Here is a 14159-nt window from a genome sequence, read left to right as displayed (position 1 = left end):
ATTTATGACGAGTCGTTTTCACACGCGGCTGGGGGTAAGTAGATATAAATCCTTTTGATTTACTCTCGAAACTGGACCACGCATACACATTCTCACCGCGATAAATTTCTATTTTTCATCCATTTTAATTTATCATCGTACACGAAGTGTACACATGAATCGTTAAAGTCTCATGGGTTTGCTGTTTTACTTCAATCAAAGAGGAAACCTGTTTATTCCGTTCGTTCTTAATCTTCATTGTGGCAACAATTTGTGAATAGAATACGACTAATACGGACGATCGCGAACCATAAACCATGCGCAACATACATGGGAACTTCGTGGATCCAGAGATGGAATAGATTAATAACATGCGTGCCATCGCATCGCTTGTTATTCTGTTTTTGTTCATATAGGTGTAAATAAGTTGAAGATGAACTGGTGATCAGGAGAGAGGCTGTGGTTTGCCATACAATTATGTCGTTTTTTTTCATTTGACTTTCTCCAAATAAAAATTCAATCTTTTAGCCATATGACGTCATCACCTATGTGCGTCTTGTATCTATATTTGGTGTCGATTATATTTGTAAAAATTCTCAGAAAATTGCTAATATGTAACCTGAAGTTTACAGAAGAGCATGCAAAACACAGGTTTAAATACGGGTGACCCGAATTAAGTTTTACTTGTTATGTATGAAAAATTGTAAAATTTATTTGCATTATGCAGTCATTCTATTGCGATCTCGTTCAGGCCATGAGAAGAGTCATACCCAGTAAGATAGAAATTTATCTAGAATTGTCCCAGAAACCGTTGATTTTATATCGTCCCTATTTATAGCGATAAAATGGCAACTAACTTTGGAAATGAGGAATCAGTCTGTGTGAAGTTGTTGGCTTAGCAGGTTAATAACCTGCTGTTCGATTCTTTCGTACTCGGGTGAACATTTCCCAAAACAGCTTCTACAGTTGTTTGGCTACTGTGCTTGGCCTAAAGCAGCATGATCATGAATTTCTAATGTATATTCAAAAACGCCAGAAACGACTTATCATTCATCAACAGCTAATTATAATTAATATTTTCTAAATAAAATTATTGGCGCCCAATAGAACTGATCTGTTGCACGTGCACGTGCCAACCAACAATTATGCTTGGGAGCATACGTGAACTACTTAAAACGCTGTGATAATATTACTTTACATATTTCACCGCATCAACAATGGAAAGTTCTATTTCACGAGCAGTTGTTAAAGCTATAAACTTTGACAGTCAAATTGTGTTTTTGATTATTTTGTGTGGATATAAAGTGCGTCAAACAACTTTTGCCACCGTATGTAAACAAATGTAGCACCAACTTGAGATCTTAACATCTACCGACATAACGATGGTAAATCATACTGATTTCGCCCACATTTTATAATCAACATAAGAGAGAGAGAGAGAAACATGTAAGAAGGTAAGACAGGCAAACAAGCGTTACCATTTTGTTTATGACAACTACACATCGCGGAGAGTTTGTACTTGGAGTAAACAGATTTTAAGGCTTATTCTATTTTATGTGCATAACAAGATTATGGCGAGCTGGAAGTTGAGTAATATTTGGCGACGTTGGCGGTTAACCAAAAATGAAATCATAATTACAATATTATTGTTGAAAGTCATAAACCTCTTTGAAAATATTATGCGTCTGGCGGCATAAAGATTACATTCAGGTATTTTGTCTATTCCTTCTCTATTTATCTTCCGATAACCTAGCAAGCTGTGGTCAGTACATTATATAAGTAACCAAGCTATAACAATTCAATAGAAATTGTAACATAATATCAGAGCAAAATGTAGAAGTGGAAAATTGAATTCAAGTCAAATTTGTGAAATTGTGATGCATGAGGGTAAGAACTATACTCAAAGTACCAAGTGAGTTGAAATACAAGGCAATGAGGACTGTAAAATGAATAAAAAAGATAAAACGATTCACTTGAATTGTAACACATTCATTTTATCAATCCACTGCTGTGATGCACCTTATACCTTAGAGCAGCGTTTTCCAACCTTTTTTGGTCGCGGACTATTTTCTCACCGGCGAAAATCTTTGCGGACTCAACGTGCGTTTATTGCAGCCGTACTCTGCGTGAAGAAGTAATAAGACCAAACACAACAGAATTTTAACGAATTTCAAAATCGGAAATTCGCCGCAATTACGCGTTTGTTAAAAGAGTCGACTTTTTAGCGTATAAATGGCCTTTTCTGTCTCACAATATTCAATTCATGACAACGACGAGAATTTAAAATGTCTTTCTATTTTAATTTAATTGTGTTCGTAGTCACTCGCGGTTGCGTCGACTTATGACAAAATGAAAGCATTTCTTCTTTAAAATGCCACGGCAAGGTAGCACCCGAATTTGCAATGTATTAAAACGCGTTTTTAATCGGCCGCGGGCCATCATAAAACAAAACCTATGATGTTCTCCGTTCTTCTTTTTTCTAGTATTTGGTATTGCGCTTTCAAATTTAGAAAATTTATGTCGCCACCATTGACAACTACAAAGAAAAAAATTATTTCTCGTTGTTCGAGCTCGCGAGAAACACCACTTAGGTATCTATCCACGAGTGTGCCGACTCGTGTTTTCGTCGGATATCCGCAAGTGAGTTGTGAAATCCAATCGTTGATTAAGCGACGCGCAAGTGACCTGTTGCGTCACCTGTTACCAAATTTTCGAATAGTAAATTGCTATTCTAATAGTTGAATATTCGAATATATGCCCAGCCCTACTCAGTATCCAGTAATTATTGACTCGATTAATGTTATGTGAATAAACTTGATTTTCATGTCTTATGTAAATTCTAACGTAAATCGTAACTTGGCTGATGGTTAAATTTCACAAAAACGTTTGCGGCCCTTAGTGAATTTCTGACTCGTTGCGGACTCATTCAGACGCTGGGCGGGCTCATTTGAGACCGCGGACTTGGGTTGGGAAACACTGCCTTAGAGCTTAGACTATGTAAGCCATTTTCTGTTTTGTTTTATATCATGGATATGTTACGAGAACAGAAAAGAACAAACCTGAAAAATAAATGAAGATATGTTTATCAACGAACTGTTTTTTATTTTAGAAATTTTGGCATTATTATTGCTTTTTCGTTATTGCTCGAGTTATCAACTTATATGTATCTATATGAAATTTTTTTTTCGAACAATATTCTGATACGATGTTAACAGAATAGATACACTGTTTTAAAGAGTATACATTATATGCTTTTGTTTTCTATTTCCCAACATATATAAATATTTTCATCTGTTTATTGCCCTTAGGGTTAAACTGAACGGATTTTAAAATCTGTTTAATAATTATTGACGTTGTTTTGAAGTTATTATTCTCATACGGAGCTGAAAGTAAAGTCGCAAATAACTTCCTGACTGCATAAAGTTCCGTGGCTATACCATAGAATAGAATGAAAAATGTTTCAAATACTAATTCTGTGGCTGAACGTTACCTTTATAGTCAGATCTCACTTACTGCATTCAGCACTAGAGATTTAGGATTATAAGAAATCAATCATGATCACGGAGTTTCGTTTTCACGATTGAAATAAGTTTATTTATGAAAAACATTTCAGATAATAAAAATGCCCATTTCTCATGCTTTGAGTAAAAGCGATTCTCATATACCTTATTTGGGTGATCATAAAATAAACATATCGAAAAATGGTGACGATCGACCTTCGGAAAACTGCAACGGAAATTCGTGTGATAACCAAAATAATAATATGAGTGAGATTACACGGATACAAAGTAGCGAGTACGGCAGTGCGACATTGTGTACAAAGACTGAACTATCAAAACAGCAAAAAATGGAGGCCTGTTGCAAATCTATATTCTCGATAAATTCAATGAAAAAATTTTTGCCTATTACATATTGGCTTCCAAGGTAAGTTTGTGAGGTTTCTAAATAGAGTGAAACATGCATGTGAACACACGCCTACAATCCTCGGTATATTGTAGAAATTAAAACCAGTTATGTTCAAAATTTGCACAAAATTTGTTTTTGCTTTTGAACAAAAATGTGCAATCGCACAAAACTAAAAATACAGTTAGCGTCTTTTTGTATTAGAAAGTAAACTTGCATTATCTAAATTTAAGTTCAGGCTTTGTATTATATTTGTAATATATATATTTAGTACATTGGTGCGACGGGGCTCCTATGTGAGAAGATATAAATCCATTTTCAGACTTTACCACAGTAGTATAGTCGCCAACCTTTTCAGTATCCGAATTTATCACCTGGACATCGGGATTTTTTCATGTATAACAGATACAATTTGAGATGTTTACGATCCGACATTATTGCGGGACTTGCCGTTGGACTCACTGTCATTCCACAAGGACTTGCCTATGCAGCTGTAGCCGGACTCGAACTTCAGGTATTTGATACATATGTTTTATTTTCAAAGTTTTGCAGGTTTTGATAAAACTAATCTTAGTACTTTAGTCAATGAACGTATATTTTCACACCTTTCGTTTAAGCGAAGTTTGTAACGTTATCAAATGAGACAAAACAGCGGTTAGGACCAGGATGTCCACTGGGTCTCTTTATAATTTAAAAAAATATTACAATGTGAAATGATGAGATATCGCAATGATGGTTGTTTTACGTTAATCAGTATTTGATAAAGTTTTTAATGACACATTTAATACACTTCTAAACGTTTATTTAAAAATATCATTACTCTATTCAATACACTTCTACATGGACACCATTAGTTGCACAAACTACATCCAGTGTCAGACGATACTCAATTTACTGTCATGTTTTTGTAGCATAGCCTCATCAATAGTTGCAATGGCATTGGAAATTCTTTGTTTTAGGTTAGTCATGTCCCGTACTTTTGTTCGATACACAAAATCTTTGACGTAACCCCAAAGAAAGAAGTTCAGGGGAGTAATGTCTGGTGAGCGCGGTGGCCATGGAATCGGCCCATCCCTTCCAATCCATCGGTCGGGAAAAGTTTCATTGAGGAACTCACGAACATGCAATCCCCAGTATGGTGATGCACCATCTTGCTCAAACATGATGGGTGATTGAAAGTCAATCAGTTGTGGTGCCACATATTCGGTCAGAAGGTTCAGATAAAAACATTTGCAGTAATTGATGCCTCGTTGAAGAAAAATGACCCAATTATTCGATTGCACATGAATCCACACTAAACATTCACTTTTGGACTATCTCGCTCAAGTTCTCTACTCGCATGGGGGTTTTCCGATTCTCAAATTCTTCCATTATGTTTGTTTAATTCTCCTGAGACATGAAAGGTTGCGTCATCACTGAAACAGACTCGGTCGAGGAATGCTTCATCCTTGGAAATTCGTTGCAGCGCGTCACTGCAAATTCTTTTCGTCTTGGCATGTCGTTTGGCTGAAGTGCATGTAACATTTGCACTTTGTAAGCATGCAATCTTAAATTCTTGTGTAGGACTTTGTGCATTGTTCGACGTGGTAGTTCCAATAGTCTAGCAACGGTACGGATGGAACTCATAGGAGAACGTTAAAAGGGTTGCCTTACATGCTCAATGTTTTCTTCGGATGTTATTGTTCGCCCACTCCCCCTTGTATCGAACACTGTCCCTGTCTCCATATATTTCTTGTGGCATGAACGAATTGGAGGACCTGATGGTGGGTCTTTTTCATGCTTCCGCCTGTGGTTTCGCTGGGTATGAACATATGATTTTGTCTCAATTAACCAAGATACACATTGAGCTTTTCTTGGGGAGTAGTCATTTTATGGGGGTTCATTTATATAATTCAATCATTAAACATAGGAAATTTTGTCCGAAACAATAAATTTTAGAGTCAATAAAAACTTTATGAAATACCGATAAACATAAAACAATTCGCATTGCGATATCTCATCATTTTACTTTGTAATAATTATTTTAAATTGTAAAGAGACTTTGTGGACACCCTATATGTTACTGAGAGATTATATATATAGAATTATAGATATATATATAAAATGTATATTTCTGAGTAAATATGTCAATCTTATGCTAGAATGTTATTACATTTGTTCGTAAATAAAGTATATATAAACAAAACAGGAACATGACATAATTCCAATATATATAGTGAAAAACACAGCAATTTGACTTGCTTCTACAAGTAATTAAGTCCATTTAGGGTAGTTAGCGGGCTGACGTATTCACACTAAAATACCTCGAAAATTCGGGAGAAATAATAGATTTGGAGCCACGTTTTTTCTCTAGGTTGTATGTAATGGCTCATCAACTGCCTCATTAAGAATAAAGATATGTTCAGAAATATTATAAAAGTGAAGCTGTTTCAGTGTGAATCTGGCAAAATGTCCTGCTATTGTCGTGTACTTGACAATTTCGTGAATCTTGATTACAAATGCGCCTATTGCTAAATCTCATATTACTAGTAATTGCCAACTATCCGAATCAGTAATACAAATCCTAATGCTCACTATATTTACAAAAATTTTCACAAGAGTTGAACTTCACATGGCAAGTAATTTGTACGGAAAGGTATAGTTCTCTTCTATAATTAAGGACAACGCTGATGCGTTATATGTAATCGAAAATTTAAACTTTTTCAACAGTACGGACTTTACAGTGCATTTATGGGATGCTTCATATACTGCCTATTTGGAACCTCAAAAGATATAACACTTGGTCCCACTGCCATAATGTCTATTCTTGTTGCCGAATATGCCCGAGATCCATGGAAAGAGATAGATGATGGAGATGAAACGGTAAATTTTTTAATAGAAAGTATGTAGCAGCTTTTTTATGTAGCCTGACAACTACAGGTGTCACATAAAAGAGAGTTTCGGAATATTTGGTTGTTTTTGATAAAATATTCAAAAACGCACAGCTTTCGGCGCGTTCAATGACACAAATATCATGTAATGTCGTACATCAGCCAAATGTCAGCCTTTCAGTTCAGCCGGAGTGAAACCCAAACCGATTAAGTCAATTGCTTAAAATTCTACAATGCAAGTAGGAAACGTCAGTTGACTGTTTCTTACGATACGAGCCCTGACTAACGGGCTTTTGGCCTTACAATAGGACATTAAAACACAGCTAACATGTCATATAAAGCAGTGTGGTTTATGTGAATGCCAAAAACCTCACTTTGAGAGCAAGTCATTTGAAAGTTATCGGTTAACATATCTGGGTCTCTAAAAGATAACTCTCACTACATTTTTTTAGAGAATTGTCACATGGTAGACAATATCAATTTTTGAACTCACAAAGAGTATCAGATGGCCTCGGGTCGTGCTTCGTAACATACATTTGTTCATTGAGTTTTCAATTTTGTCAGAGCAACGTCACACTTGCTATCCTTCTGACCTTTACGTGTGGAATAATCCAAGTACTGATGAGTATATTTCGATTGGGATTCCTGGTTCATTTTATTTCTCATCCGGTTATTGCAGGGTTCACCTCAGCTGCTTCGGTAGTCATCGCATGTAGTCAAATAAAGGTAAACGTCAAATTTTACTTTCGCGATATTTAACCCGAGTTCATCTGAATGCTTTTTAGTTCGCCAACGTTATAGTTTACTTTGAAACTGAAACTATAACGGTGTTACTTTTTTTTCATATATATGCTCTATATATATATATACTGTTTATTATGGATTAGCCCTGAACATTATTATAGATATGTGCCCACTCTGACGTTAATAGATATTGTCAACCCGCCATTGAGGGGCTTGCAATAACACATTATCAGCAGATTTCCACATCGCCATAAGCCACAATTTGGCGTCAAGCTACGAAATGTACAGCTTTGATATGTTTCAATGTTTTTGTCTTTCTCATCTTCATTCCTGAAAAATATTTAAATGCCTTCGTGGTGATATCTTAATTCGTTGCTATCATTTCCGCTCAATTTTTCATTAACACAAATTATTTGTTTTCAAGAAAATCCTTGGAATTCACGCCTCGAGCGAATTCTTTCACATGTGGGCAGATATTGTTCACAACATTGAAGACACAAAGTAAGTTATGAGAGTGAATAAACAGAAATTTAGCATATATATCAAAAATTCCCTTGATTGTGACGTGTTAGGAATTGATTTGTTGAAGCGTTGATATTACATCACATTCTAATTGTAGTTATCGCAGATAGTCATGTCTAATGATTAAAAAAATTAAAATTAAATCACCTAGGATTTGCGACCTATTGACCTATTGCGTCTTTTCTTGGATACCACAAATAAAAATAGATTTACAGTAGGTTTCATAATGATTGCAGCAATCCTCAGTTTTGCAAATGACAAATTCTGAATGTCTGTTTGAATCAGCAAAGTTATAGGTATAGATATAGGAAATATCAAAGGACCGTTGAAATCAACATTTTTCGTTGTTAAACTATATTATTCCACCCATCAGGAGTGGACAATTATTTTGGCTTAGGGGTCATATCGTCTCACAAAAGCAGCAGAAGTACGCGTTGTAAAATTGTTGTTGTTAGTATTCTTCTTTTTCTTTCTCTTCTTGTTCATCTTTTTTTTTCTCATCAACTACTGACCAATTACTTGAGATTTTTAGAATATTCAGTGGTTAAAGATTGTTGTTGTCGCTATAAAGCCGTTACTTTTATTTCTTCGTAAATTCTTATGAGATCTGGTCCATCATCCAAACTTCCGTTTTTTTTTTCATGGGCATACCGTTTTTATTCCGCCAATCGTGACGGCCTACGTTGAAGCTGTCCTTCGTTTTGATTTCGCGAACTCATTGCTCAGACACATCTCCTTTTAATACGTACGTTGACTTCTGTTACCGCAGGCCTACTGTAAAAGATTTGATACTACAGTCGTGACTCTAATCATTTGATATTTCGATTCACGTTGAGACCAAACGCATGAATCATCATCGCCACAGTACCTGCGAAGCTAGGAGAGTTCGGGTACCGGTACTGGTAAGTTACGGTACGGTAGCTGTTCCACATTTCTTCCAGAACATGATATTTTGTTTTGGCCATCGTGTAGTATCTAAGAGTATTGTCCTCTTGTTTACCTCATATATACGATTACATCGCGATAGCAATGTAATTAAAATATGTATCGAAATATATTCAAAATAGGTTTACTTTTTTATTATAACAAAGAGTTTGGGACGTGACCATGGGTGTGAGCTGCATGCTTTTTCTTTTCATCTTAAAGAAGTCAAAGGAAAAATGGGGAACACTGAGCGATGGTGATAAAGACACATCCATCGTCAGGACCATGGTTTCCAAAATTCTGTGGTTCATGGGAACAGGTTAGAGTAAGACTGCCTTTCAAATTCGTTGTTACTACTCATATTGAAAAATTATGATCAGCCGAGTAAACTCTTGCGATGAGTAGCAACAGACTGTACCACATGTCTCAACAAAAAAATTGCGACATACCAATAGCATTTTTACTAATTGATCATACCGTCGTGTGCTATTCATTATACCCATAACTCTGCACAAACTCTCAGCAATAATACTCAAAATACCACTTGTTTCCACTTTGTATAAAATTTTCCGAAAATATTGTCCGAAAATATTGTAACATTCAGTGATGTATGCATTGAACGACTTAACAATATTCATGCATTGTACATACATAATAATAGTACCCCTAGACCTTTCTTCGATTTTCTTTAACCTAAATGCCAAATTTATCGCAGCAAGGAACGCCATTGTAGTGGTTTTGTGCAGTGGAATAGCCTACGGAATAACAGATTTGTCTCTTTCTGTTGACGAAAGACCCATCACATTAACGCCGAATGTAACAGGAGGTTTACCAGACTTCAAGATTCCAAATTTCTCAGAGCCCATTCCGGGGACCAATGAAACTGCTTCATTTCTGGCATTGTTGTCACATTTAGGAAGTGGGCTGGCGGTAATTCCGCTAATGGGGATATTAGAGAGTATTGCAATTTCACAGGCGTTCGGTGAGTTTTTAGATGATATCATTGTAGCGTATTCAAGTGAAAAAATATACTAGATGGTCTAATACCGATATCGCCACTGTACACAAGTAAACGAGTGCACAGTACTGACAGATGCAAATTTGATACCGCCAACAATCAAGACAACCACTATGATAAGCTATCAAATTGTAACGTCCCACATCCTTATGTTGAAATAATTTATATCTATACAGCACGCAAAAACTGTTACAGAGTTAGACCTACACAAGAACTATTGGCAATTGGAATTTCCAACTTTGTGGGAGCGTTTGTTGGATCTTATCCAATAACTGGAAGTTTTTCTAGGTAAGTTTGTTTCAGCAACACTTATGTTGTTTTGGTTTGCCCACTCGTTAAATACTGACCACATAGGATAAATAGGTTTCGAGTCTTCCGGGCATATTGATTGTATCTATATTGGATATATAGATGGATGTCGATATTGCCAATATTTGAAAATGAAAATATGCATAAACGAATGTAAACAACCTCTTGACAGAGATAATTTGTTCCAAGGAAAACTCTCCTCTGCAAGTACAAATGGACCCCGGATAAAGAATTTTGCGTTAGGGTTATAACACACATAGTCGTAAATTTATGCACATAGTCGTAAATATACATGTACACACTTTAACAAGCCAAGCACGAATCTTAGTTTTCCTCAAAGTATTAATTTAGGGCTAATATTTTGGCGAGTAAGTTTCATTCTTTCAAAAATATAAACGGGTGGCAAACTTAAAACTCCTGTGTTTTATATTGTACATTAGTTCCATTGGCTTAGTTCCAAAAAAGTCTACAATATTATGAACTCTTTTTATTCTTTGTTATTCATGACTTACTGCATGGTTTTTAACAAGAGACATGTAATATTATTTTCTAGGACAGCCGTCAACTCTCAAAGTCACGTAGCAACCCCCCTCGGAGGATTATTTACCGGAATTATAGTCGTTGTTTCTTTACAATTTATTACCGAAACTTTCCAATTCATTCCATCGTCAACATTAGGTGCTGTTATCATCATGGCCGTCGTTAACATGTTCGATTTAGATACAATTACATTAATTTGGAAAGTCCATAGTAAGTTGTCTTCGAAACCTAAATAAGTAATTATTAGGGTTTAATTGTGTCGAACTAGTTATATTGTTATGGTTGTGGTGAACATTTTAATTAAACATATAGATAAAATTTCCATTTAAGTATATTCACGATAATAGTTCTTCAACTCCTATTCTAAGTAAATCTTTCAATGACTATAATTCGAACATTCGATTTTGTATATTTTCATGATCATATCCATATAGTTTGTAAAAGAAAGTTGCTTTTAGAAATCGATCTCCTGCCGCTTTCTGTCACATTTTTCTTATGTTTCTGGGATCTGGCTTACGGAATAATATGTGGAATTGGTATTTCATTGTTGATATTGTTAGCATCACACGCTCGGTAAAAGCATACTTATTTGTATTCATCTTTATCATTATAGAAGTCAATAAATTTTCATCAATCTGGTTTCACCTATTTCACACCACAGCAAATCGTTAATTGGACTTTTGCTGTTAACGAAATTGATTTCTTTGCTGAAATCATTGGTAATAGTGTTAAATGGTATGTTGCTTAAGTTGACGACAAAATGTAAATGCGAGGATGGAAAACCAATTAAAAAATCATACTTAAGCTAAATTCAGTAATAAAAAGCAAGAGATCACTCATATATATAAATAATGCTGCACCCTTTTATCGGAGAAATATTATAATCTCTTATATGCTACCTAGGCCCCGAGTTCTAGTTGAGAAAGTTGACAATACCCTGATATTAAAAATACGCAATGGATTGGACTTCCCAGCTTCTGATTATTTGGAAAATCAAGTTCAAAATCATGCAGAAGACAGTAAGTGCATCAATAATTATTTATATTTATGTCCGTATTCTATCCTTTTCTTCCACACAAACATTCGCCTAGAATTAGATAGGTGTTACCAAATGTTTGAGTTTCTCTAAGAACATGTCCATCACCATTTCAATGCTCCACAACAGCAGTGCATCAATGCCCATAAACTTATTATACCTCCGCCTATAGTCTACACACTGTAAAACAGTTAACGAAAGCTTTTTTCCAGAAAATTGTGATCGGGTTGTTCTTGATTGCAAGAACATAACAACACTGGATTTCAGTGCAATAGAGTCGATTTATCATTGTGCAGAAAAATTTCAGAAGAACGGTGTTGTCTTCGTTATAAGTGCTTTAAAGGTATATTTTCTTTTTTACATGGTTCATTTACTGATGTGTTGTGGGTTTTGAAAGCAAAATTTCCTGCCTAATGAAGGTTGCGTTTTTAAAATTGTGCCGCCATGTCGCATTATTTCAGCTACTGAAGTAATTGACGCGAACTGACGAAATAGAGCATAGGTTTTTGAAGTTCTCCATCCGGAACCCCAGGGCTTCATTAGAGAAAACTAGGGTCTCCGCAAGCTATTCGTTTGCTTATTAACATACTGACTTGGCTAATTTTGTAACTGTCCAAAGAAGCAAAAACGACTTTCATAAAATTCGACAACGGTAGCGCTTACAATGCGGTAATTTAGATATGACATTATATATGAGTTATCGGCAATTTTTGAGCAAGTGGGTTTTTCTCATTACAGTCCTCGTCGTCCTAGCTTTATTATTGAGTACGAGGTTGAAGATAATACCGCTTCTCAGCGTTATTCAATAATTATTTGGGTTTCACATATAATATTTATTCCTTTTACCACGTATTTAATCACATTACCAACTTTCTTCAGCCATATTTACGTGGGAGGTTACACAGGAGAGGAATTTTGTCAACAGGCGTGAAACTTGTTCAATGTACAAAAGAAGTTTTTAGTGGCGCAAAGACAGATAGCAGTACAAAACGGGAAAATCTTCAATTGGATTTGTAACTGAACCGATGTCCAAACTATCGGTTATATATATTATATTAAATAGAGACCGAGCTGATATTGTGTTAATGCACAGAACATCTCATAATTCGAAAGAGATGGGATTCATTTTGAATCATCCACATATGGTTGAAAATCGAATATTTAGAATTATGTTTGTTAAGTATATAGTTGAAGACAAACATTATATAAGAATATTTTTCCAAATCATCGTAAAATTGTGTTTATTTGAATATTATAATGAATTGATAGTATTGAGTTTCGTCTGCATATCCTCTCCTTCAATCAAGGAACCTCCAACAAAAGAGATTCATTCCATTATTTCACGTGATTCAGTTACAATAGACTACGAACACAAAAATATGCCATCGATATCTGGCTAAACGTGAAGACTTTGAATATTCGTTTGATTGGCATATCAATCGAATTATTTGTTTTTGCTTCTCCCCCTCAAATAGCGCAGCACTAAACACGAAAAAGTGAAAAATAAGTCAACAAAGCACAGAAACAAGTCTCAAAGTTTTTGTTTGTTGTACGGTAGTTTGATAGACCAGAACACCCAAGATTTCTGATCGGTTCTTTATTGTCAGCAGCAACTTGCAAAAGCAACGAACACAAGAAAAGAGCACCTGACCACAGTCCCCAGCGGACGAAGAAAATAGTGAAATATATTTTCCTTGCACATGGTGTGTGATCGGAGTCTCATCATGCGAATTAGAATGCCCGCGGACTATTTAGACCAGGCGGAATCAGAATTGAATGAAGGAGCTGCCAAATTGTGTATGAAAGGATAAAGATATATATTACATATATACAAATACTAAGCAAAGTAAAATTAAAGTGTAACTTCATATATAGGAAATCACTCTGGCCGAATAAAATAAATAATAAACAGGGTGAGTTTCGAAAAAGTGACCAAACTGTCTTTATCGCTGTTTGTTAGGAGTTTTTTTCCGGAGCGAAGATATGAAAAATGTCATAAGGTATACCAATAAGAAGACCACAAGTCATACTTTGACGTTGGTTGAAAATTTCTTACGATCTCTGAAACTTAGAATAAAAACTGCGGTATCATATTCAATGATTGTATTCCAATGAGATATACGACACTGATTATCAGCTACTTCTCAGACGAGTCGGATTGGATGTACTCCTCAAGATTCTTTCATTTCTTCGCAACCATTTCGATCAGGTAAACACGAATTTCAATACTAGTTTGATGAAACCCCGCAGAATACTTTTGAACAAATATAACAGATGACGAATTCCTAATAAATATATGATTAATTCATGGAGA

The 14159-nt window shown here is 35.4% G+C and overlaps 1 protein-coding gene and 1 long non-coding RNA gene across 5 annotated transcripts in view; one reads left to right on the top strand and one right to left on the bottom strand.

Moving 5' to 3' along the window:
• The first annotated feature begins 1341 nt into the window (after positions 1–1341).
• Positions 1342–14070, top strand: LOC120348454 (sodium-independent sulfate anion transporter-like). Of its 3 annotated transcripts, none has more exons than XM_039418578.2 (14): positions 1342–3903; positions 4288–4396; positions 6592–6744; positions 7317–7478; positions 7921–7997; positions 9110–9261; positions 9658–9924; positions 10137–10248; positions 10823–11019; positions 11268–11382; positions 11713–11828; positions 12058–12188; positions 12725–12885; positions 13456–14070. In XM_039418578.2, exons 1-13 carry the CDS (start codon positions 3602–3604, stop codon positions 12860–12862), a joined length of 2031 nt encoding a protein of 676 aa, XP_039274512.2. In that variant the 5' UTR covers positions 1342–3601; the 3' UTR covers positions 12863–12885; positions 13456–14070. The 3 variants fall into 3 exon arrangements, with proteins under 3 accessions (XP_039274512.2, XP_039274511.2, XP_077966450.1); XM_039418577.2 differs by lacking the exon at positions 13456–14070 and having other exon boundaries at positions 1343–1689; positions 3593–3903; positions 12725–13116; XM_078110324.1 differs by lacking the exon at positions 13456–14070 and having other exon boundaries at positions 1343–3903; positions 12725–13116.
• LOC144420410 (uncharacterized) overlaps positions 10914–14159 on the bottom strand; it is a 68579-nt gene continuing 65333 nt past the window's right edge. Inside the window, exon 6 of one of the 2 annotated variants that reach the window (XR_013474710.1) lies at positions 10914–11037. This is a non-coding gene — a long non-coding RNA (uncharacterized LOC144420410). Of the gene's footprint in view, positions 11038–13997; positions 14131–14159 lie in introns of those variants that run through there. The other variant, XR_013474709.1, reaches the window with a different exon arrangement.

Source organism: Styela clava, chromosome 1, assembly GCF_964204865.1.
Source record: "Styela clava chromosome 1, kaStyClav1.hap1.2, whole genome shotgun sequence".
NCBI classification, from domain to species: Eukaryota; Metazoa; Chordata; class Ascidiacea; order Stolidobranchia; family Styelidae; genus Styela; species Styela clava.
The sequence above is the reverse complement of the archived record's forward strand: the minus strand, read 5'-3'. Positions and strand labels throughout refer to the sequence as shown.

Coding starts and splice junctions, on each gene's coding strand:
- LOC120348454 (XM_039418578.2), top strand. CDS start 3,602: ATGCCCATTTCTCATGCTTTGAGTAAAAGCGATTCTCATATACCTTAT. Junction 9,925..10,136: donor TGCAATTTCACAGGCGTTCG/GTGAGTTTTTAG, acceptor ATATCTATACAG/CACGCAAAAACTGTTACAGA. Junction 12,189..12,724: donor TCGTTATAAGTGCTTTAAAG/GTATATTTTCTT, acceptor AACTTTCTTCAG/CCATATTTACGTGGGAGGTT.